Source organism: Pseudorasbora parva, chromosome 3 (assembly GCF_024679245.1).
Source record: "Pseudorasbora parva isolate DD20220531a chromosome 3, ASM2467924v1, whole genome shotgun sequence".
NCBI lineage: Eukaryota > Metazoa > Chordata > Actinopteri > Cypriniformes > Gobionidae > Pseudorasbora > Pseudorasbora parva.
Genome location: NC_090174.1, coordinates 16,432,353 through 16,456,448, shown reverse-complemented (window position 1 = coordinate 16,456,448; position 24,096 = coordinate 16,432,353). Strand labels below are relative to the sequence as shown.

Here is a 24,096-nt window from a genome sequence, read left to right as displayed (position 1 = left end):
GAAAGAATACATAAAAGAGAATAATGAATAGACTGAAATTAGAGAGAGATAAAAGAGAGAGAGAGAGAGACAAAGAGAGAGAGAGAGAGAGAGAGAGAGACAAAGAGAGTGGGGGGGGGGGGGTAAGCAAGGCATGCTTTCCTTCAGTTCATCAAATACGACCTTCACGGAGTTAACTTATCCCAACAGGGACATAACACACCCTCTTTACAGCAGTAAGAATAAGAATACTTGCATTCTTTTTGGTTTCGTTTTGGCTTCTCGCTTATGTGCATGTGTCTCTGCGTGTCCGGTGGCTTTCTCCGAGGTCGGGGGGGAGCGGCTGGTTGCTTTTAGGGATGCTCCGTGTGGTTGAAGATCGGATTGTAGAAGAGAAGATTTTTGGAAGAGATGAGGCCTGCTTGGAGGGCCTGCATTGGTGGCATGACTTAAGTGTCAGCCCCCCCCGTGGGTGTTGGCTCCCACAGGGAGAGAGTTGGAGAAGTAAGAGCAAGAGATTTTCAGAGAAGAGAAGAGCGGAGAAGATTTTCTTCACTGGTCTTTTAAGGTCTGGAAATAGTCCCACCCTCCAGGGTTAGACTTAACCAATGAGATTGTTGGGATTTCCAGGCGGGCAATTCCTCAGCAGATTTATGGCTCTTTGTTTGAAAGTTCGACTCAGTGGGTCTCTGAGTCTTCATACTATAATTAATGCAACAAACACACACTGCATTTTCTGAATAAGTGATATACATGGAAGTGTAAGTCGTGAAGTGAGCATTAATTTGATAGGAGACATGACATATATGAGGTTATCTGAACTAGTAATTTGTTAAGACAAAGATAAAAAGATGCAAAATACCATACAGAATAAACATTTTACAAGACAGTTATGTGTTTACATATAATGTCCTGGGGTGCATGTTCATTTATAGATGGTTTGTCTATAATTTGAGGCAAAAGCTCTGTGTCTTAAACTCTTTGTGTATAAGACTTCATGTGGCCGAATTCTTTTGGGTCGTAAAACTTCTTATCAGCTGGTTTCCAGGGAAACGGAGAATCTTTCTCTGTTGTGTTGGGGGAAGGTCTGTTCCAAAGCACAACGCATTCAAAACATATTTGTTGAATGTAACTGGCGTGTGTGTGTGTTTGATTCGCCTGAGTCGCTACACTATTAAACATTGCATACATTTTAAAATCTTGCTTATTACTTACAAAGCACTAAATGGTTTAGCTCCCCAGTACTTAAGCGAGCTTTTAACACATTATACTTCATCACGTCTATTGCGGTCTCAAAACTCTGGCGAGTTGATAATACCTAGAATATCTAAGGGTGCTTTCACACCTACCTTGTTTGGTCCGGATTTTCGGACTTTTCAGTTTGGTACGAACCAAAATTACAGGTGTGAAACCTCCCTCGGACCATGGTCCGGACCAAACAGACGAAATTTGGTCCGACGAAAAGAGGTAGTCTCGGTCCGGACCAAACTGAACAAAGGTTCGGTTCGGTTCGTTTCTTGTGTGAAAGCATTTTCTGTATATTTCGGACTTTCAGACCATTTATAGGAAGTTCTGGTGTAGGATTAGTGAAAAAACACAGATTAAACTCACAGCACATGCAGTGATGGAGCGCGCAGCATTATAAACTGAACCGCTTGTGTAGTCATGCCAGCTCGCGTGAACGGCGTGCTCTGCTTGTGAATATATATATATATATATATATATATATATATATATATAAAACGTTCTAATGTCTGTGAGACAAGTATATGCTGAGTTTCGGTTTATTTATGAGACCGCTCCAGTTCATGTGCAACGCAAATGATCACTCCATCACGGGATGTCTGCTATATTATTTATTTAAGCTTATTTATTAAATTCAGGCAAATGATGAAACATTTATTAAAACTAAGATACAAAATAAAAAGCTTTCTACAAAACAAATCTTAATGAAGTGGTCAAAATTATTTCTGACTCGATGTCTTTGACATATATTGCACATCTGTGCACGTTTCATAATCAATATAGCCTAGATGAAATTTAAAAATAACATTATAATATTTAAACATAAGTATAAAATAAAACATATTTTTTGGCTAAAAAGCCTATCTTCTAGGAGCTCCTCCTTTCCTGTCGGCGCCGATAAAATGTTTGCACAACGAGGACGTTCATTTGGTGGATTTGCCTCGAGTATAGTTGGTGCTGCAGATAGTAGTGCCATAATATTAACAGTATTGCCAACGATATGCGTCTGTTCATTCATTCTTGTCAAAGTTAGCCGCTGAATTGACAACACACTGACGTCAGACGCACGTCCACTAACAAACCAATCAATGTTAAGATGCAGCCCACATAGGTGATGACGACAGGACGCCAGTGCGTCATGTAAAGTTCTTTGGTGCGCTGACATAACTGCAATGTGAAAGCAAACCAAAAAGAACCAAATGTCCAAACACAAACTTTGGTTCGGACCTTGGTGCGGACTTTCAGGTGTGAAAACGCCCTAAATCAACTGCAGGCGGTCGATCCTTTTCCTATTTAGCTCCTAAACTCTGGAATAGTCTTCCTAGCATTGTTCGGGAAGCAGACACACTCTGTCAGTTTAAATTTAGGCTAAAACTTAGACTAAAAACACATCTCTTTACTCTGGCATACACATAGAACATTTTTAACTTTCATTATTCAAATCAATTGACTGATTGTTAGGCTGCATTAACTAGGTCAGCCGGAACCGGGAACACTTCCCATAACACCTGATGTACTCGTTACATCATAAAAAGAGTGGCATCTACACTAATGTTAGTCTCTCTGTATATACCGAGGTTTATCCCGGATCTGGGCCCTGTCCGGATCGGATGGTGGACCTGCCTGGACATGACCAACGCATCCTGGAGTGTCTGCTGAGCCGTGTCAAATGGTGTCTCCTCCGAATTTGCCTCACCGGCACGTCATGCTCAAAACCTGTCTCCGGCGCAATAATTCCGATCTTTCATGTATTCATACTCTTGTGTAATCAAAGCCCCATCCTAAATAAATCCGTCTCTTCTGTGATACCCTGAAATTTTGAATATTCCAATCTAATATGATTTCTGAACTGTAAGGTTGCCAGAATAATAATCATACACGGTGTGTTAATAGGCCAGAGGAGAACTGGCACCCCGACTGAGTCTGGTTTCTCCCAAGGTTTATTTTCTTCATCATGCCCTGATGGAGTTTTGGTTCCTTGCCACTGTCGCCTTTGGCTTGGCTTGCTCAGTTGGGGACACTAAAATTATGATTAAAGTTATTCAACTAATTATACAAATAAAATTTATGAATTTGGTTTTATTTAATTCTATAAACTATAATACTGATATGCCAACATTGTCGCTATATGATAAATTAAAATAAGCTGATAACATCACTGTTTTCTCCAGTACGACTGTACAGCCAAATCTAATTTTGTTGCAATATTATCCTGTTTGACACTGTGAAGCTGCTTTGACACAATCGTGATTGTAAAAGCGCTATATAAATAAAGTTGATTGATTGATTGATTGATTGATAGATAATGTCTAGTGACATATCGGGGCCATTTTATGATTAATTGAAATACATACATTTCTTACATACAGTTCCATTAAGTAGAAGGTGACGGTTTGCCTAGAAATCTAGACGCACCCTAGCAGCAGCAAATCTAATCTGCCCGCGAGTGTCGTCTAGCAACTCTCAATACCCTTCTGAGCTGTAATCCCCTAACTCTTGCCGGGCCAATCACATCGTGTATAGAGTCCGTGGGCGGGGCCATAATGACGACGGCCGAGTTGCGTTTGCGTGCTTCTAATAAACACAGAAACTGGCGAACGGCGGTCTTTCGAATCAGCTTTGACCGCGACTCTGGAAGACATCCGGAGAACAAAGAACGGCACTGAAGTTATTCTTAAAAAGGGAAGATGTGTTCGGAGTTTTGCCGACCGGATACGGCGAATTTTTAATCTATCAACAAGCTTTGTTTCACCTTCGTTTCTCTGGTTGGTTGTGTACCGTATCCTATCACATGCAGAGGGAGTTTGAAAGACAACCGTTTATCCCGCCCCTTGGATTGAGCCCTGTCAATGGTGAGTTTCCAGACCAAACATCTTGATGTGGGTCTGGCTTGTCAGGCTAGGTGATGGTAGCAAGGAACCAAAACTCCTTCAGTATTTGTATAGTATTTTGACAAGTATTTTGACAAGTATTTTGACATGTATTTTGACATGTATTTTGATTGTATTTGAAACTAGACTTCTGGAAGATATTATTATAAATTACAGCAACCTAAATTACCCCCACCTTTGCCTTTCATACGCTGCTTGTGTTTATGACAATTATCTTGGGGGGTGAATTCATTTAAAATAATGTAATCGTAAGGTTTTAGCCAGGTTTCTGTCAACACATCTAGGTTATGATCTGTAATCGTATCACTAAGAATAAGCAAGGAAAGGGAATATTATATACATATAATAATAGCATATATATAATAATAATAGATTTTATTTATAATGCACTTTTTATTCCGAAGAATCTCAAAGTGAAACAATGAAAAGAAAAAAAAAAGAAAACAAAGATTAACAAGTAAAAATATAGAATAATACAAACAATCAACCAACACATAACAGTTAAAAGCTTTTCTGAACAATAAACAGAGCTGATTTTGGAAGTCTCTGTAAGCTCCACAGTACATTGTGGGCCACTCCACGTATTACATTTTTCCCAGCGCTAGGGAAAAAAAGGGCTTCTCAACATAAACCCAACTGTGACGCAAGCGTTGGGGATCATTAATATGTACAATGTTAACAATCATTAATATGTACATTAATATGTACACATCTGTCTAAACATGTGCATTGTCAGGCGGAACTGATGGTAACTGGGACTGCAATTTGCAACAAGACACTGGAGGATAGCAAAAACGGATCTCATGACACATGTCATGTTCAGGCTGTGCAGGAGACATCTGGACTTTTCATGTATCAACAGTCATGGTTGAGGTTTATTATAATCGGATACCACAACAATTTATTTCAAAATCTTTCGTTTGTTCGGCCCATTTCAAGAAAGCTTCGCTCAGCGTCTTAAACTGAAGAAAGGGTCAACTGTATTCTTGCAAGCATGCAATAAGTAGTGATTTATCCACTTATTGACTAGCTGTTTAAACAATTTCTGATTAAATTGAAAGTTTCTTAGAGAGACTTAGACGCATTGTCTAGATGACGCAAGATGCTAGTACAGTAACAACAGGAAACTCCAAGTACCATACAAAATTAAATAGTGTGTCTAATGACAAAGGTTAATATTATTTTGTATTACAAAATACAACCGTAGATATGTTGCTTACAGATCGTTCACTCGATCCTTCTAGCAAACGTCACCTTTTCTACCATATAAGTTTTCCACCAATGACGACAGTCATTTGACAAGGCTATTCATTTTGTAAAAATATAAGTTATATATTTATATTTTTGAGAACTGAAGTAGGCCTATGATGTTTTTGCATGCTTGTATTTCAGATTAGGCTACATCGCAGTCACTACATAACGTTAGCCTACATTGTGACTAACGTTAGATAAACATGGAACATCGTTGATGAAAAAAGACAAGTCTAAAATGTAGACTAAATTACACTTTAAAACCCTATCATGCATGGTGTCCACATTTGGGGACAGTTAATTTAACTCCATTTTAAGGTCATTCTCATGGTCATTTTCTCCAAACCACTTGAGGGCAGTGTCAGTAGACTGACCGCAGTATTATAACAGTGGCTACTGTCTTGTATTCCAAATATTCATTGCTTGATGACCTAATTAATCTAAGATGGCTGACAGCGATAGCCATGTGCCAAATGCCCTAGGCATATTTGTGAAAAACTTTTATAAGGAGGTCAATTGAGCTAAAAAATATTAGTATGTACAGTAAAGTATGATGAATATGTTAGTATTTTATAAACTTAAATTTAGAGTAAAATGTAGTTCCCTTTCGAAAGGGAACTCGCGCTGCGTCAGCTGACGCTACAGGGAACGCCTTCAGCGTGACAGGTGTCTGAAATCGCTATCAAATCACAATCCTACTGACTGTCGGCAGCTGGTGATGTCATCACCGTGCGACCAGGAAGTATAAAAAGGCACCGTGCCAACATGACAACATCCTTTCGTCTTCAGGGACTGTTTTGTCTGGTTCGCTGGAAAGTCAAAAAAAAAAAAAAAAAAGATGAAGTGCACACACAAAATGAAGGGAGCGTACAGGAAGTGCGCTGATCCGTGTCCCAGGTTTCTCACACCTGAGGACACACACACCCTTTGTGTGCTCTGCCTGGGGGAAGAGCACGCGCGGGAGGTTCTCGAGGGGGCTTCCTGCGCAAACTGCGAGCGTTTTCGGTTGAGGACGCTCCGCTCTCGCTTGGCCTTCTTCTCGAGGGAGGAAGAGCCAGCATCTGGGAGCGGTCCCGCTCAAGCTGAGGCTGAGCGGCGCCGTCTGTCCTGGGGCTCCCAGATGGACCTGGCTCATCGTCTGGAGAGTACAGTTCTCGCGGACGATCAGCCAGGTCGCGAGAGCAGGCTGACGGAGGAGGAGTCGGATGGAGACTCCTCCTCGTCGTCAGTCCGTGCTTTTCCGGTCGATCAGAGGATGGCTGTGGATGAGGAGGGAAATGAAGCTGAGGCTGAATCCTCCCAGCCATCCTGCCCCGTGTATAGGGAGCTGATAGATGTGATGGGGCGCGCGGCGCTGAGACTTCAGCTGCCGTGGCAGAGAGCCAGGGGAGAGGCCGCCCGCCCTGACAGACTGGGCGATCGGTTTCTCCCCGACCATAGCCGCCCAGCTCCCGGGAGCCTTCCATTCCTCCCCGACCTTCACGAGCAGGTCGTGGGGGCATGGAAGAAACCCTACTCGGCGCGAATCCATCGACATCAGCGTTTTAACTTCGCTGATGTCGAGGGATTGGCCGAGGCAGGGTATGTGTCGATGCCGCCCATCGACGAGACGTTCGCGAACTATCTCGCGTCTGGGCGGCCGTCGACACTAAGAGCTCCTGCCCTGCCGTCTAAACCATTGAAGACGACCTCGCGTCTTAACGGCAGGGCATACACGTCGGCAGGTCAGGCGGCGGCGGCCTTGCACACAATGTCAGTGTTGCAAGCCTATCAGGCCGATCTGCTGAGGGACCTCGATCAGGGGGAGGGCCTACCCCCTGATGCGATGGCTGAGTTGCGCCGCACCACGGATCTCTCTCTCCGGGCGGCCAAACACACAGCAGTCGCCATCGGACGATCGATGGCGGCTATGGTCGCCACGGAGAGGCATCTGTGGCTGAACCTGGCGGACATCGGGGGGAAAGAAAAGGCCTTTCTCCTCGATGCCCCGGTCTCGCCCTCTGAACTTTTCGGCACCTCCGTCGAGGCGGTGGTGGGAAAGTTCAGAGAGGCGAGGGCGCGCTCAGCGGCGTTTAGAACATGTATTCCGCTGAGGTCCGGGGTGGCGCCCAGGCAGGAGGGTGTCCCTGGCTCTTCGGGATTCGAGGATCACCGACTGGGCCAACGTAGCAGCGTGGCCTCTCGTGCGCCCCCTCCGTGGAGGAGTAGGACGCAGAAGAGGCGGGACACCCGCAACAGGAGGAGGGACATCCGGGAGAAGAACCGCTTCCAGCGCCGGAAGCAAGGAGGTGGTGAGTCTCCGCCCCCGAGGGCGCGGAAGTGAGTTTAGTGTCCCCTCCTTTGTTTTCTTTTCTTTTCTCTCCCCGGGCGCGCTTTACACCAGGCCGCGCGGGCCGATGATGAGCGGATGTGAGACTCTGACGGCCTGCCAAGCCGGTGTGTGAGAGCGCCCCACCCTCAGGTTAGTGCGACGAAGCATGCATGTTACATGAAGCGATGAGGCACTGAAGACAGCGGGTGAGTCCCCTTTTAGGGCAAACATTCTTCTTTTCAATGCCGTATGTTTGGACTCTATGCTTCCCTGAGGGATATTTTGTCGAAGGAAAGTATTAACAAGATGGAAATGTGGGCCTGTAGTTCCCTGGCAAAGGTGGCTAGAACGATGTTTGTATAAACACAGTGGGTGTTTGTAGGCTGATGTTTGCTAGTGTAGCAACAGTAGTTTATAAGGCTGCTTCTCTTCTGGATATGTGTAATATGAGCAGATGAGGCCACAGCACATGCCGCGGGCATGTAGCGGCGATTTAAACTGACGTATGTTCTCCTGGCGAACGTTTTTAGCTGTAGCCACCTCTGGGTAGCGGTGGCACCTCTGCTAGTGAAATATCTAGATGAATTTGTGAGGTTGGGCTAGCGCATGAACTACAGTAAGGTCTGTCCCAGTCCTTCTTAGGGCCGTTGTTGTGGGATTATCAGACCGATGCTAGTGCATCAAGTTGGCCTAGGCTGTTGATGGGATGACGGTGGCGTCTCGCGGTGGCATATCGCCCTGGCAGTTGCCCCGGGCTCCTGTCGGTATCCCCGCAGGAGCTTTGTATCCCTACCCGGCCTCCCCGTAGTAGGGTTGTCCGGCCAATGCCCCCCCCCTTCTGCATTTGGGGGTTGTTATTAATGCAAAAAGGTGTGTAGCAGAATGAATCGCGACTCAGCCAGTGGTCGTGGGGACGGGGTAGGCGTCTCTTCGCGGTGCGCAGTCAGACTGGTTTTGCTATCCCCGCCCCCCAGAGCTAGTGCGGCCGCCACTTCGGGGCGGCCCCCCGGCTTGGTTCAGGAAATGGCCGGTTGTGTGTGTTCAGTATATTTCACTTTTTGCTCTGTGTCTTCTGCTTCACCTTTTAGGCTCGGGTCGAGCTGTACTTCGCAACCATCTGAAAGCATCGGTTGGTAGGATGCTCCCCTGGAGTCGAAACACTGTCACAGCTGACGCCCTTGCGCGGACCGCTGGACGACCAGACGGCCGCCCTGGAGGCAGGTGGCGTAAGTTGTACTCCCCTCGCTTTAGAGGGTACAAGGCGTTTTATGCTGAGTGCACTGCTGTGGGCATTGTGTTTTAGGTCCACGCTGGTAGGCGCTGCCTGAGAGACTGCGCCGTCGCAGAAGGCTGCTATGGGCCGCTGGGGCGGACCGACAATAGAAGGCGGGCTGGCGGGAGACGCCAGCCGAGGCAGTCCGGGCAGTTAACTCTGGGTCAGGTGGTAGGCCTCCCTGCGGGTGAGTTCCGACATCGTGGCCCATGTGAGCAGGGAGGGTTCTCCCCAACGATGTCGGCTGCAGCAGAAACCTCGTCATAAGTAGGCCCCTAACGGCCTTCCCTGTGGATGAGTCCCCAGGTAGTGACTGGATACCCAGTCCTCATCAGCCAGCAGACAGCCACTGTCAGCCCGACTTTAAGGGCTCGCTGAGTTTCAGCACGCCTCACATGGCGTCCCCTGAGGGGGTGACCTAGGGTTCCGACCATTGGTTGACAGGATCTAGGCCGCTTTGGCCTCCTGTAGGGTGAGCCCCGGTTCCCAGGTCTTGCGACAGTGTGCGTGGGTGCTAGCCAGGCGGCTAGCATAGTCTGCTATCAGGGACGGGCCGCTTCAGGCCGTCCTATGATCGTTTCCACGGCCCTGCGGGGTTTCCGGTGGGATTTGCCATCGGATAAGCACCGTATGTCACCAATCTAATAGGGAACTGCCATTCGGCATTAGGCCTCTCCAGGCCGCCCTAAAAGGTGGGAGGGGATTCCCGGACCAGGTCTCGGTGACAAGCTAGCCATTAGCATAGGTGGCTTCTGGCGTTATGGCCTCATGAGCCCCTGAGGAACCAGTAAAGCCACCTTCCTGCGGCTCTTAACAGCTAGCACTGGCGGTGCCAGGTAGAGGCGCCTCTTGGCCTCCCTGGAGGGGAAACGTTCCCCTAAGCGGGAACATAGAACTGGCTTTGGCTGACAGCTAGCGGCTGCCTGCCGTTGGGTCCCGGCCTGGGCCGGTATAACTCAGTGGCGGGCTCGTGCCCTAGCACAACGAGACTCCGTTTCTGCTGCGCAGTCCCTTCAGGACAGGGACTGGCTAGCCTACAGCATGGGTTACCTACCAAGCTGGCTTAAGAGCTCCCCTCATTGAGGGTCGTCTGCGAGCTTACGGCCGCTTGAGGCTGATCAGACGGGCAGGCCCCCCTCGGGGCCTCCCGGGCAGATCAGTCCATAGGCCTTTTTTAGGCCTCCTGAGCACCCCTGTAATAAATGTGCTCAGTAGATCCTAGGATCGAGCAGAAGAGACTCCCCTCGATGGCAAGGGTAAGAAGCACTAAGCTGAGTACTGCTCTCCAGGATTCCCGTCTCCGAGTTCCGGTATGAGGAGGACACTGCCACTTTGCAGTCCCTCAGTCTGGATGCTCATAAGTAGAGCGATGTCCGGAGGCTCTGTTTTGACAGACAGGGTTGGCCAAGCTGGGGTGTCCCACAGAAGTGATGCCAGGTGAGGCCTCCCTGGTGGCATTCGGTGAGGGGTTTCCCGAATTAGTGACGGCTGGTGGCGCCCTCGGGTCCCCTAGCCACATTCCCTTAAGGGACTCCTTCCTTCGAAAGTAGTAGGTCCCAGGCCCTCGAGCAAGCCGAGAGTAGGAAACCTCAGTTGAAACTTGTTTAGGTTCTCTCTTAGGCATATAGCTTGGGCTATGACCGTAGGGAATGATGTCACTGGCAGCCGGTGTGGCGAGAGGGGGAGTGGTTCAGACTTTCCGCGAACACTCGTCTAGGCAGTTCTCACTGCCAGTAAGGGGCGTGCACTCCCCTCAGCATGGCGGCGTGGGTATATCGTTCCCCGTAGCGTCAGCTGACGCAGCGCGAGTTCCCTTTCGAAAGGGAACGTCCCTGGTTACGTATGTAACCTTAGTTCCCTGAGAACAGGGAACGAGACGCTGCGTCACATGGCCATGCTTCAAGGTGTGCCTGCCCACAGTCCCTTCAGACGAAGCGGATGTTGTCATGTTGGCACGGTGCCTTTTTATACTTCCTGGTCGCACGGTGATGACATCACCAGCTGCCGACGGTCAGTAGGATTGTGATTTGATAGCGATTTCAGACACCTGTCACGCTGAAGGCGTTCCCCGTAGCGTCAGCTGACGCAGCGTCTCGTTCCCTGTTCTCAGGGAACTAAGGTTACATACGTAACCAGGGACGTTTTTATGCACCAAAAAATAACTGTCCACATTTGTGGACGTCATACAACAGTGGAGTCAGATTGCATAAAATCTGATTTCTGTAACCTGCTATTATATCTATTCTATTTTTGCAAAAATGTTATGATTTGTCTTATATTGTAATAAAAGAGGCTTTAAACAAATATGACGACATAAATAACCATTAAAAATGACATATTACGACATTAAATGGCAACCTTATACACATACATACCAAGACAAATTCGCATTTTGCACAGGTACAGGAACAGCACAGGTCAAGCACTCAGTCGAGAATAATATAGAATATCCCAGAGGACAGTGGAAGTCACAGGGACAGCAGTGATGAGGAGTCTGTGCTAGCAAAGCCCAGCTCTAGGTTTCCACATATATGTAACTACCGTTATAATTCCTACAATATGTGTTTTGTTGATATTATATTATATACTATTGTTTTTAATAACTGGGATGATATATATATATATATAGAGCATAACATTCCATAATAAAAAACACAATGTTCCATATCGTCGTCTGTGGCTTTATGTCCCATTTTACGCCTTAGTTGCATGGTGTCCACATAAGTGGACAGTTAAGTAACTTTTAAATAAAGCTAAATTTTGTAAAAAATGAAAATGGATTTCAATTTTAGCATCGTATTAAAGTAATACAAATAATCTTAAAAAATCTAGATAATGTTTTCCATAATTCATGCATGAAAGGACAAATGGAGATTGCTGAAATGCAGCTTACTTGTTTATTGGTGTTTTCAAATCATCCGCGCGCGAGAGAGATAGCTTGAGTGCATATGGTTGCCAGATTGGACATGTTTAGGTAAAACACCGGATAGTACTTGTTCTTTTCACAGAAAAGCTCTGTTTGGGGGATATTTATTACTGATATCTGGCAACCGCAAGCACTGCGCTTTCTCGCGTGCAAGATGATACTATTGTAAATGGACCTGTAAAACTGTATCTGGACAATTTTTGCCCTTAAATAAGCCACATACCCTCTATGTAGATATCAGAGAACAATTTAACATATTATTTCAAATCATTCTAGGGCACCTTTAAATTATTAGTTAATATAATATGTTATTAAGGAATTAATACATTATGACAAATTTAACTAATAACAATTTAATGATTATTTAATCTATTAATAATGTAGAATCTTCATAGTTACTGATGCAGTAATAATTAATAAATGGGTTAGTTCACCATTAGTAATAGATTTACTCATGATTATCTGTGCATTAGTTAAGCATGAATTAATGCATATTAGTGCACCCATATTGTAAAGTGTTACCTCACTTTTTTTTACCTTGCAGTATGAAGAAGACACCTCCAGCCCCAGCGATACGGCCCTTCATTATGTAATTCTCCCCTCCTATCTTGGAACACTGCATACCCACTAGAGTTGCCACCAGCCCAAATGTGCCTAGCACAATGGATGTGATCATTAATGCACGACATGCTTGGATATAACCTGAGAAAACAGAGAAAGAACATTTAAGAAAGTTTCAGCAGAGAAAGTTATAATTCAATAAAAATAAATAAATAAAGATATGTGATTAAGACACAAATATGTATTTACATAAATAAAATAGACAGATTAGTATGTACAGATGTGCTATATACAAATACAATAGAATTAACAATGAGTGGAATAACAATAACAATGAGTGCTCGATGCTCTGTAGCCAGAATGCAAAAGTTCAAAGAGAAGTTGGCTTTGATGTGAGAGGTCCAGAATTAATTTGTTTTTTCAGAGCCTTTTTTCACTTTTGATGTATACAGCTCTCGGAGGGTGGGCAGGGGAGCACCAATAATCCTCTCAACAGTCTAAACCATAATTACTGAACCAAACCAGGCAGTCAAGATATGCATTATAGAAAGTTTCATCTTTGTCCAGTTTCTGCACTCTTTTTCTCCAGAAGTTTTGACTGATACAAAATGTATTTGTATTATTTGAAACTATGTTATAACCCCCTCACACAAACAATTGCCGATGCAGCGTATTGTTATCGCAGTCTCTGGTATTTTGTTGTTGTTGTTCCGTCTCTTTAGTTTTGTTTTCTACTGTGAAACAACAGCCTAGGCCAGTGTTGCCACCTTTTGAAACAACTTATTATTGCAGAAAAAATGTAATGCATGTGTGTGACGCGGGTACAAAGTACGTGTGGCTACAAAAAATAAGCAGTGTGCATATAGTATGTGCATACTATTCTGGTGATGAAAAAATGTAAGTAAACTTTGTTTAGCAAGACTGAGATTTTCAAATCTGCAGTAAAACTTATCCAGGTCATCAGCTAGTTATTGATTCCCTTGAGAGTTAGGGTAGTGGATGGTGTCTTGTAGTATGTAATGTCTTTCAGGCCTTTCCACACTGAAGCAGGGTATTTGGCTGAAAATCTATTTTCCATCTTTTTAAAGGTGCTACTCTCTTTTGTCAGTGGTTTTTGTTCCAAATTATTTGGCCTAACAAAGCTCAGTATCTGTCACAGTATCTGTCGCCCCAGGCTCCCACCTCACCGAATCACAGCGCACGCTCTCACCTGAGTATTAACCACACAAACCTGCAGCTCATCATCACCCCAATCACCAACAGTACAAAAGTCACACAAACACACGCACTCAGTCACTGTCCAGTCTCATTTGTAAAAGGTACTAACCCTTCTGCTCACTTCAAGGACTCCTTCGATGTTACTTACCTATCTCCAGTGTCTACTTCCAAGTCTTCAGCATCCTCCTGTGTCCAGCATGTGTGTGTTCTGTGTTCTCTATTGTTCATCCCCTGAGCTTTCCATCACCATCTGCAAGTACACCCAGAGAATCAGCCCCAAGAACCATCTCCAGCTAATCTGCACTTCAGTCAAGTTATTCATCGTCTCATCCATTTACTCAGCTGGTTGCTCAATAAACCTATTTCACTTACCAGTTTCGCCACTTGTATGCAGTCGTGTCTCGAAGAGCACCAAGTCCAGACCATGAGCTTCCCGTCCCTCCGTCAACCAGAATCCGTCAGCCCTCCAGGACCAGTATCAGAAGGCCATGGAGGATTATATCCAGGAGGCACTCGACCAGGGCTACATCCGACCATCCACGTCCCTTGCTGCATCCAGCTTCTTCTTCATGGCCAAGAAGGATGTAGGCTTGCGGCCCTGCATTGACTACCGGGCATTAAACAAAATCACCATTTAGGTCCGTTATCCCCTTCCTCTCGTCCCAATCGTGCTGGAACATCTCTGTGGTGCCACTGTCTTCACCAAGTTGGACCTCCACAGCATGTATAACCTCATCCAGATACATGAGGGGGACGAACGGAAAACCACCTTCGTGACGCCCAGCAGCCACTACGAGTACTTGGTGATGCCCTATGGCCTGGCCCCCTCCGTATTCCAGGACTTTATCTATGAGGTGCTCCGGGAGTTCCCCCACAAGTCCGTTTTGGTGTACATTGATCATCCTTGTTTACTCCTGGAGCCTGGCCGACCATCGCCACCACATTGCGGAGGTCCTGCAATGCCTGAGGGAGATCCATCTGTATCTCAAAGCCGAGAAGTGTTCCTTCAACCAGCCCTCAGTGCAGTTCCTTGGTTATAACATCTCCCTTAACCATCAAAGAACTCCAGAGATTCCTAGGTTTTGCCAGTTTCTATCGAAGATTCATCCAGAACTACACTATCATCTTCAGTCCACTCACCCATCCCCTGTGCAGTAAGCCCAAGTCTCTGTCCTGGCCCTCTGTCCTCTGGCCCTCTCTCCTCTGTCCTGGACCCCCGCGGCCACAAAGGCTGAAGACCTGAAGAAAGCCTTCACCACCGCAACCCTCCTAGTTCATCCAGATCCCACCAAACCCTTCGTTGTGGAAGTCGATGCATCCACCACAGGAGCGGGAGCTGTGCTGTCCCAACAGCAGGGGATGCCAAGTCGACTCCATCCATGTGCCTTCTTTTCCCGGAAGTTCAACCCGTTGGAGGTTAACTATGACATTGGGACCAGTGAGCAGCTTTCCATCAAGCTGGCCCTGGAAGAGTGGAGGCATTGGTTGGAGGGGTCACAACATCCATGTATGGTACTTACTGACCATAAGAACCTTGAGTACTTGAGAGATGCCAAGCGGCTCAACCCTCGCCAAGCCTGTTGGGCGCTCTTCTTCACAGGATTCAATTTCTCTATTTCCAATCTTCCTGGTTCCAAGAATGTGAAGTTGGATGCTCTCTCTCACCTTCATGCTGCAGAAGAACAACCTGAAAGGTCCGAGCCAATCCTACCTGAAAAGATCTTCCTGAGTCCCATCGCCTGGTCGGAGGAAACCCTTCCCTCCTCCAATGCCTCTACCAACGCCCTGCCGGGTTGCCCACCAGGTCTACAGTACATCCCATGGACACGGCGCACCCCACTTATTCACTCCGCTCACACGTCATTGGGCACTGGCCACCCAGGGGTCAATGAAATCCTCTCGCTGCTACGAGATCGCTTCTGGTGGCACAACATGGCAGCGGAGGTCAGAAGTTACATGAGAGGGTGTTGGGAGTGTGCCATCTCGAAGAGTCCCCAGCACCCCACTGCCGGTAAGTTCCTTCCTCTGCTCGTTCCAAACTGGCCATGGTCACACCTAGGAGTACATTTTATAACAGATCTACTGGTGTCCAAAGCCACACATGCATCCTAGTTGTGTTGGATAGGTTTTCCAAGTCATGTCGTCCCATTCCCCTGAAAGGCCTGCCTACGGTCATGGAAACGGCTGAACTAATGTTTAATGTTTAATTCTCCTAGAATACATTGTGGACTGGGAGGGCTACAGTCCAGAAGAACGCTCATGTCACAGACATGCCAGGCTCCCACGTCACAGTGCATGCTCTCAACTGAGTATTAACCACACACACCTGAAGCTCATCATCACCCCAATCACCAGCAGTACAAAAGTCTCACACACACGCATTCAGTCACTGTCCGGTCTTGTTTGTAAAATGTACTAACCCGTCTGATTACTTCAAGGACTCCTTCGATGTTACTTACCTATCTCCAACGTCTACTTCCAAGTCTTCAGCGTCCTCCTGTGTCCAGCGTGTGTGTGTTCCGTGTTCTCCATCATCCATCCCCTGAGCTTTCCATCACCACCTGCAAGTACACCAAGAGAATCAACCCCAAGAACCTTCACCAGCTAATCTGCACTTCAGTCAAGTTATTCACCGACTCACCTGTTTACTCAGCTGGTTGCTCAATAAACCTGATTCACTTACCATCTTGTCTCCGTAGCCTCTGTACCATAACAGTATCCTTGTCTGGTTTAAAATAAAAATATTCAAATATCTGGTAAAAAGTTAATTTGCCAAATGTGTAGGATACTTTTAAGATATTTTTTTAGATATGATGTTTTTATTGGAAACTGAACATACAGTTTTTTTTTCATATGAATATAAGGCAAGGCAAGTTTATTTATATAGCACATTTCATACACAATGGCAATTCAAAGTGCTTTACATAGAAAGGAATTCAAATAAGGATAAAAAATGCATAAGAAAAAGAATACAATGTAAAGAGAATTAAAAATAATAAAATGATGATAACCAAAGAAAAGAACAAAGGTAAACTAAAACAGTTATAAAAAGAATTAAAAAAATTATGCATAGATAAGGTGCAATCAGTCGGACGTACAGTGGCACAGTGCTCATTCAGTAAATGCACAGCTAAACATATGTGTTTTGAGTCTGGATTTGAATGTGGCTACTGTTGGAGCACATCTGATCTGTTCAGGAAGCTGGTTCCAACTACGGCTGGCATAATAGCTAAAGGCAGACTCTCCTTGCTTTGATTGAACTCTTGGTATTTCTAACTGATTTGATCCTGCTGATCTGAGTGATCTGTTGGGTTTGTATTTAATCAGCATATCTGCAATGTATTGAGGTCCTAGCTCATTGAGAGATTTATAAACAAGTAGTAGTACTTTAAAATCGATCCTAGATGGAACTGGAAGCCAGTGTAGAGACCTGAGGACTGGTGTGATATAGTCATATTTTCTGGTTCTGCTCAGAATCCTGGCAGCAGCGTTCTGTATGAGCTGCAGCTGTCTAATGGTCTTTTTGGGAAGGCCGGTGAGAAGGCCATTACAATAGTCCACCCTACTGGTGATGAAAGCATGTTTCTCTAAGTCTTGCCTGGAAACAAAGCATCTAATTCTTGCAATATTTTCAGATGATAGTTTGCTGATTTAGTTATCGCTTTGACATGACTACCGAAACTCAGGTCTGACTCCAAAATCACACCAAGATTCCTGACTTGATTTTTTGTTATCAGACCTATAGCATCAAGATATGCGTTCACCTTGAGAATTTCATCTTTGTTTCCAAATGTAGTGATTTCAGTTTTGTCTTTGTTTAACTGAAGATAGTTTTGGCACATCCAGTTGTTAACTTCTTCAATGCATTTGCACAGGGATTCAATGGGGCTATATATGGAAACATCACGCGATGGAGTTTTGGTTCCTTGCCACTGTCACATTCTGTCACCTTTGGCTTTTGGCTTGCTCAGATGGGGACACAAATATTTAACTATTTTACTGATCTGCTCGCTTTGACACTATATGATAATTAAAATGAGCTGGATGACATCACCGCTCTCTCCTGAGCAAATCAAATTCTGTTGCATTATTTTCTTGTTAACACTGTGAATCTGCTTTGAAATAATCAGCATTGTAAAAAGCGATATTTATATATATATATATATATATATATATATATATATATATATACACACACACACACACATACACACACACACACACACACACACACACACACATATATATATATATATAGGGCGTAACATGCAATGAGAGAGTGGAAGCAGGGGATCTTTTCTGAGTGTTTTAATTATATAAATAAGAGTTAGGGCTGTCAACGAATATTCTAAATTCGAATATATATTCGAATAGTTTTTAAAAAACGAATTTCGAAGGTGAAAATTAATATTTGAATTTTTTTTTTTAAATCCCCCGCTGCAGTAGTCGAGGCGTGGCTGTCTGCTTTGCGAGTGAGCGCCCGCATGGGGGTTCATGGACAGGTCACAAGGTCACAGCAGGAGTCGCACTGTCGCTGCTGAAAGTGGACGCGTCTTGCAGGGAAGATGGCAGAAAGTGCAGAGCCCAACTCGACCACAGCCGAGAAAGAGATTTTAACTCCATAATCTAAAAAGCCATGTCTGGAAGTACATTGGATTTTGGTCAGTAGGAGGTAAAATTTTATTTATATAGCACATTTCCCACAGCCCCCAGGCTGACCAAAGTGCTTTACAGAAGGTCAAGAATAGCATACATACATAGAAATAAAACCAGAAGAGAGTAAAAAATAAAAAGCACAACTTTTAAAAGTCAAACGCATCAGGGTAATCAGTACACTAAAGAAAATAGAAAAGTTTTTAACAGTGACTTAAAAATAGACAGGGTAGGGGCCAGCCTGATCTCTAAAGGCAGGGTATTCAAGAGTCGTGGCCCTGCTACTGCAAATGCCCGCTCATGGCAGAAAGTGCAGAGCCCAACTCGACCACAGCAGAGAAAGAGATTTTAACTCCATAATCTAAAAAGCCATGTCTGGAAGTACATTGGATTTTGGTCAGTAGGAGGTAAAATTTTATTTATATAGCACATTTCCCACAGCCCCCAGGCTGACCAAAGGCTTCAGTCTAGCGCGTGGAACGCACAAAGCACAATCACAAGAACGGAGTCTTCTGGAAGGAGTATAGGAGTGAAGGAGTTCTGATAGATAGACAGGTGCTTTGTTATGAAGGGATTTATAGACGAAGAGGAGAATTTTAAAATCTATTCTCTGACAAATCGGCAGCCAATGAAGTGATCTGAGAATAGGAGTGATATGTTCATATTTACGATGCTTTAAAAGAAATCTGGCAGCAGCATTTTGGACAAGCTGAAGTCGTGCAATTTGAGATTTAGATATACCGCAATATAAAGAATTGCAGTAATCTAGACGCGATGTAACAAACGCATGAACAGCCATTTCTAGAGTTTTCGGGGAGAGAAAGTTGTTAATTTTAGACAGAAGACGAAGCTGATAAAAACTAGATCCAATGACAGAGGAGATATGTCTGTCAAATTTTAAATGCTGGTCAAAAATAATAGCTAAGTTCTGGACCCTTGTCGATCTAAAAGCAGATAAACTTTCTAGCTCAGGGCTTATATGCTGAGTGTTGTCATTGGGACTGGATACAATGACCTCAGTTTTGTCCTCGTTTAAGAAGAGGAAGTTTTGGGCCAGCCATAATTTAACCTCCTCTAAACAATGGAGAAGAGAGGTGATCGCAGTTGAATTATTTTTCTTGACAGGAAGATAGATTTGAGTGTCATCTGCGTAGAAATGAAAGGACACACCATGCTTTCTTAGAATATAGCCCAGAGGTAGCATGTACAGAGAAAATAAAGAGGGTCCTAAAATAGAGCCTTGAGGGAGGCCACAGGTCAGAGGGGTGGGGGAGGAGGAAAAATTGCCCAGTTTCACTGAAAATTTTCTGTCAGATAGGTAAGAATGAAACCATTTCAGAGCATTTTCTTTTAGGCCTACCCAGGACTCTAGTCCAGATAATAGTAAGGAGTGGTCTATGGTATCAAAAGCAGCCGACAGATCTAAGAGAATAAGAACCACAGAGTCCCCAGAGTCAGTGGAGATGTAGATGTCATTAACAACTCTCAGAAGGGCAGACTCAGTGCTGTGAGCGGATTTAAAACCAGACTGAAAAACCTCATAAATAGAATTACTAGACATAAAGTGTTGAAGTTGATTCAGCACAATTTTCTCTAAAACTTTTGAAATAAAAGGCAGAACAGGGATGGGACGAAAAATTTTTAGGACAGTGGGGTCCAGAGAAGACTTCTTGAGCAGAGGAGTGACTGTAGCGACTTTAAGGTCAGCAGGAACAGAACCCGTTAGGAGACACTTATTAACAAGAGATAGCAGACCAGACCCAATCGAATCAGTAATCATTTTTAAAAATTTGGTGAATAATATCGCCAGGACAAAAGGAAGGTTTAATTTTGTCAATAACTTCCTTCAGCTCCTGGAGATTGATGGGTTCAAAAGTGTCCAGAAATACATAGGTGGGTGACATGATTGGAGAATTAGAAGAAACGTTAAGGTGGGACGGACATCAAGTCTTAAGTTTGTAATTTTGTCACTGAAGTATCTCAAGAAGTTTTCACAGAGAGCATCAGATGCCACCGGTAGGATGTTCACGGAAGGATTGGTAAAAGATTGAATAATAGAAAACAGAACCTTAGGTTTAGAGTGATTAGTTTCAATTAATTTGGAGAAGTATGCAGCTTTAGCAGACTTGGCTGCAGCCTGGTAAGATATAAGCGAGTCTTTGAAGAGAGATATGCAGCCTGTCTTGTTTCCATTTACGTTCTGCCTTCATGCAGTTTTGTTGCAAAAGGCGGGTAGCAGAGTTTTGCCACAATATAGTTTTAGATTTCTGTTTGTGAGGCTTAAGTGGTGCAGTTGCATTTGCTACCTTAAGCCAGACAGAGTTCAAGAGGCTCAGATGTTGATCAGCATCCAAGTCAAGAAAATTGTAGAGCCGCGAGATAAAGTTATATGCAAGCTATGTAAGATACAGTTAGCATACCATGCCTCATTTTATTTAACGTTAAACAGAAACATTACTAAAATGTAGGGCTACTGTACTGGCTGAAAAGATATTTCATGAATAAAGGATAAATGCACTACTTTCACTGGTGTGATTATTTACCATGTCATTGAAAATGTCCATGTTTACGACAGCACAGCTTGCTCGGAGCGCTCAATATGCTGTAAAACTTCAATTAATATTAATAATATTTGTTTTAATCACTGAATGAAGCCTGCTATATTTGGGACAAGAGTCGCGAGTCTCGCGACCTTAAATTGCTTGCACAAAACTCTTGATCAGCACTCAGAGTTTGTTCATTTAAACCGTTATCCAGAGAGAGAGAGAGAGAGAGAGAGAGAGAGAGAGAGAGAGAGAGAGAGAGAGAGAGAGAGAGAGAGAGAGAGAGAGAGAGAGAGAAAGAGAGAGACAGGTCTGCGCTCTGTGGTCTTGGCCATTAGTTAATTTATATATAATAATAATAATATAAATTATGATAACAATCTACTTGTTTTTGTGTAAGTAATACGTTGTCAAATATGTATAAACTTAAATAGACAAACTATACAAGTAATTAATGTCTCTTTGTATTATTGACGTAATGCAGAAACATTGACAAAATGCGTGCCCAGATGTTCGAATAGTTCGAATATTCGTGTTTGTTTTAGAGGGAATAAAACTTCCACCAATGTTCTTATAGCTCTTAAAAACTCTTTTCTCACCTCTGCAAAGCTGAATTAGGTATGTTCCAGGCTTGGGTTTGTTCCCTTACTTTACTTCCTCATTGTACTCTTCAATGTCCCCCTTCATCCTTTCTTTGTCTATACATCATATTCATCATCATTTAATTTCTGTTTGTTTGTTCTTTTCCTGTGATCTCCCTTTTGCTATCTTCCTACACTAATAGAGCACTGGCACAGAACTCCTTGGGAATAGTACACCAAGGTAGTGTTGTAGTCAAGACCACCTAAACCGAGACCAAGTTGAGATCAATACCAGTGTGTGCCAAGACTAAGACAAGCCCAAGACTTTGTGGGGTTGAGACCAAGACAAGACCAAGACAGGGCATGATCGAGTCAAGACTAATCTACTGTCTTAGAAATGACTTATATTTAATTAATAAATGTAATTAGAATAGAATGACACTATAGTGCTGATACTGTCAGGATACTGAGAGTGAGGATCCAGATGCAGAATGAGCAGGGGGTGATATTTATTAACGATAATAGACAGCACAAGAATAATGAGGTGAGGCAGGAACAAAATCCAAATATTAGGGGCATGACACAATGGAAGAACTGTCTGGTCAGGGTTGAGACAGTAATGGTATGAAGGTCAATGATGGAGACTAGCAGAAGGGAACCAGACTTGACATTAGGTGATGTACCATAGAACCAGACCCGGCCAGGAGAGTCAATGACCAGGATGGAACAGGATGCAGGAACGGAACCAACACAAGACAACACTCAAGACTCAAAAAAAAAAAAAAAAAACTATGAATAGGGATAATGCAAACTAAGTTTCAGGAATGTAAAAAGGAAACAGAAGAGATATAAATCTAAACGCTACGTAAACTAAAACTAGCAAACAAGAGAAAAAGCTAAATAAAAAAATACTAGAAATAAATGACTTAAACTTGGAACAAAAAAAACAAAACTGCAACCGCGCAGGAACATAGAGAGTGAAAATAATAATAATAGAGAAGTCCAAAAATAAGGCTAGGGAAAATAAAGCAAAAAAATTAGGTACCGCTTTAGATTATGGCCCGGAAAGAACTGCATAATTAAAGTGAATTTACAGCATAACTTTCGGTAATTATAGTGTAACTATAAAGTAAGTACATGTAGGTATATGGAAACAATATGTAATATTGGGGGAATAAAGGTGTTACTATCAGGAAAATTAACAAATGATGTATACTGTAAGTATTTTTTAATTAAGCGGTAATTATCCATGTAGTTACGGGGTAAGTATGAGTGTGCGGGCTGTAAATTAAAGTGGCTCTTGTTCCGCTCTTGTTTCATGTAGTTACGGAGTAAGTATGAATGTGCAGGCTTTAATTTAAAGTGGCTCTTGTTCTCCTCTTGTTTCATGTAGTTACTGGGTAAGTATGGATGTGCAGGCTTTAATTTAAAGTGGCTCTTGTTCCCCTCTTGTCTCATGTAGTTATTGGGTAAGTACAATAAAAAACAAATACAATCTGATATCACTCGGAAACCTTTATTTAAAAAATGAAAAATAAAAACTTTTTTTTTTTTAAACAGATTTAGAGCACATTCATTTCTCTTGCTTGGCCTCATCCTCCTCTTGTTCCTCTTCTTTTTCTTCCTTGCCACAGATGAATCTTAAGAAGTATTCCACATCCTATAGTAGGCCTATTCTGTAACTGTTACACTGAAAATACAGTGCGCGCAGAAATGTCCTCACCGTTTACTTGTCTTTTACCCTCATGCCATCTGAGATGTATACGACTTTATTTCCTCAGATGAACACAGAAAAATAAACAATCTCTGCTAATTAAAACTCATTTGGGATTCTAAGAGTTAAGGCATCAAACAGCACATACAGCAATAACTACAGTAATCCATATGATCCCAATGGATAAATCAATGTCTTCTGAAGTTAAACGATAGTGTTTGCAAGAAAAATAACAATATATCGCATCCGACCAGCAGTCATCTGCGTGTGCATGCGAGGGTTGATTTCACGCTTGACGAAACTTAAAGAGTGACTCTGGTCATGTGGATGTCTGATGCTGTCGTTTTTTTAAAAAAAAAATTTTTTCTTACAACATTATACAAACAATAACATAATATATGATAATAGCAATTAGAAACAAACAAGAATAAAATACAAGAGACACCAGTTCTCTCGTGTGTTTCAGAAATGTGCCTGAGAACGTCATGAAGCGTTTCATGCACGCGCTGGTAACAGCTGATTGGATATGAAACAATTACTAAATTATGACAGCATTTCTTGGTGTACTACTTTTTCTTTTAATAAATAATAATACAAAATTTCAAAAGACATGGGATTCATCCTAATACCCATCAATGGAAATAACGAAAAGAGGAACAAGAAAAGAAATGAAAGAGAAAGGGACAAAACGTGCCTCTTTTTGTCAGGACGTTGTCATTTGAAATGAAACGTTTATTTTAAAAAACGAATAAAAAAAAACAAAAGTGTTATAGTTTTGAATTAAGTTGTTTTTCAAATAAATATTTATGAGTGATATCAGATTGTGTGTGTTTTTATTGTACTTACCCAATAACTACATGAAACAAGAGCGGAACAAGAGCTACTTTAATTTACAGCACGCACATTCATACTTACCCTGTAACTACATGGATAATTACCCCTTAATTAAA

General features: G+C 43.4%; 1 protein-coding gene across 1 annotated transcript in view; it reads right to left on the bottom strand.

Moving 5' to 3' along the window:
* The window catches only part of cldn15b (claudin 15b), a 116,606-nt gene that overhangs the window by 48,668 nt on the left and 43,842 nt on the right, over positions 1-24,096 (bottom strand). The window contains exon 2 of the mRNA XM_067437940.1: positions 12,414-12,578. Within this exon, the coding sequence (XP_067294041.1) occupies positions 12,414-12,578 (165 nt within the window). The remainder of the gene's footprint in view (positions 1-12,413; positions 12,579-24,096) is intronic.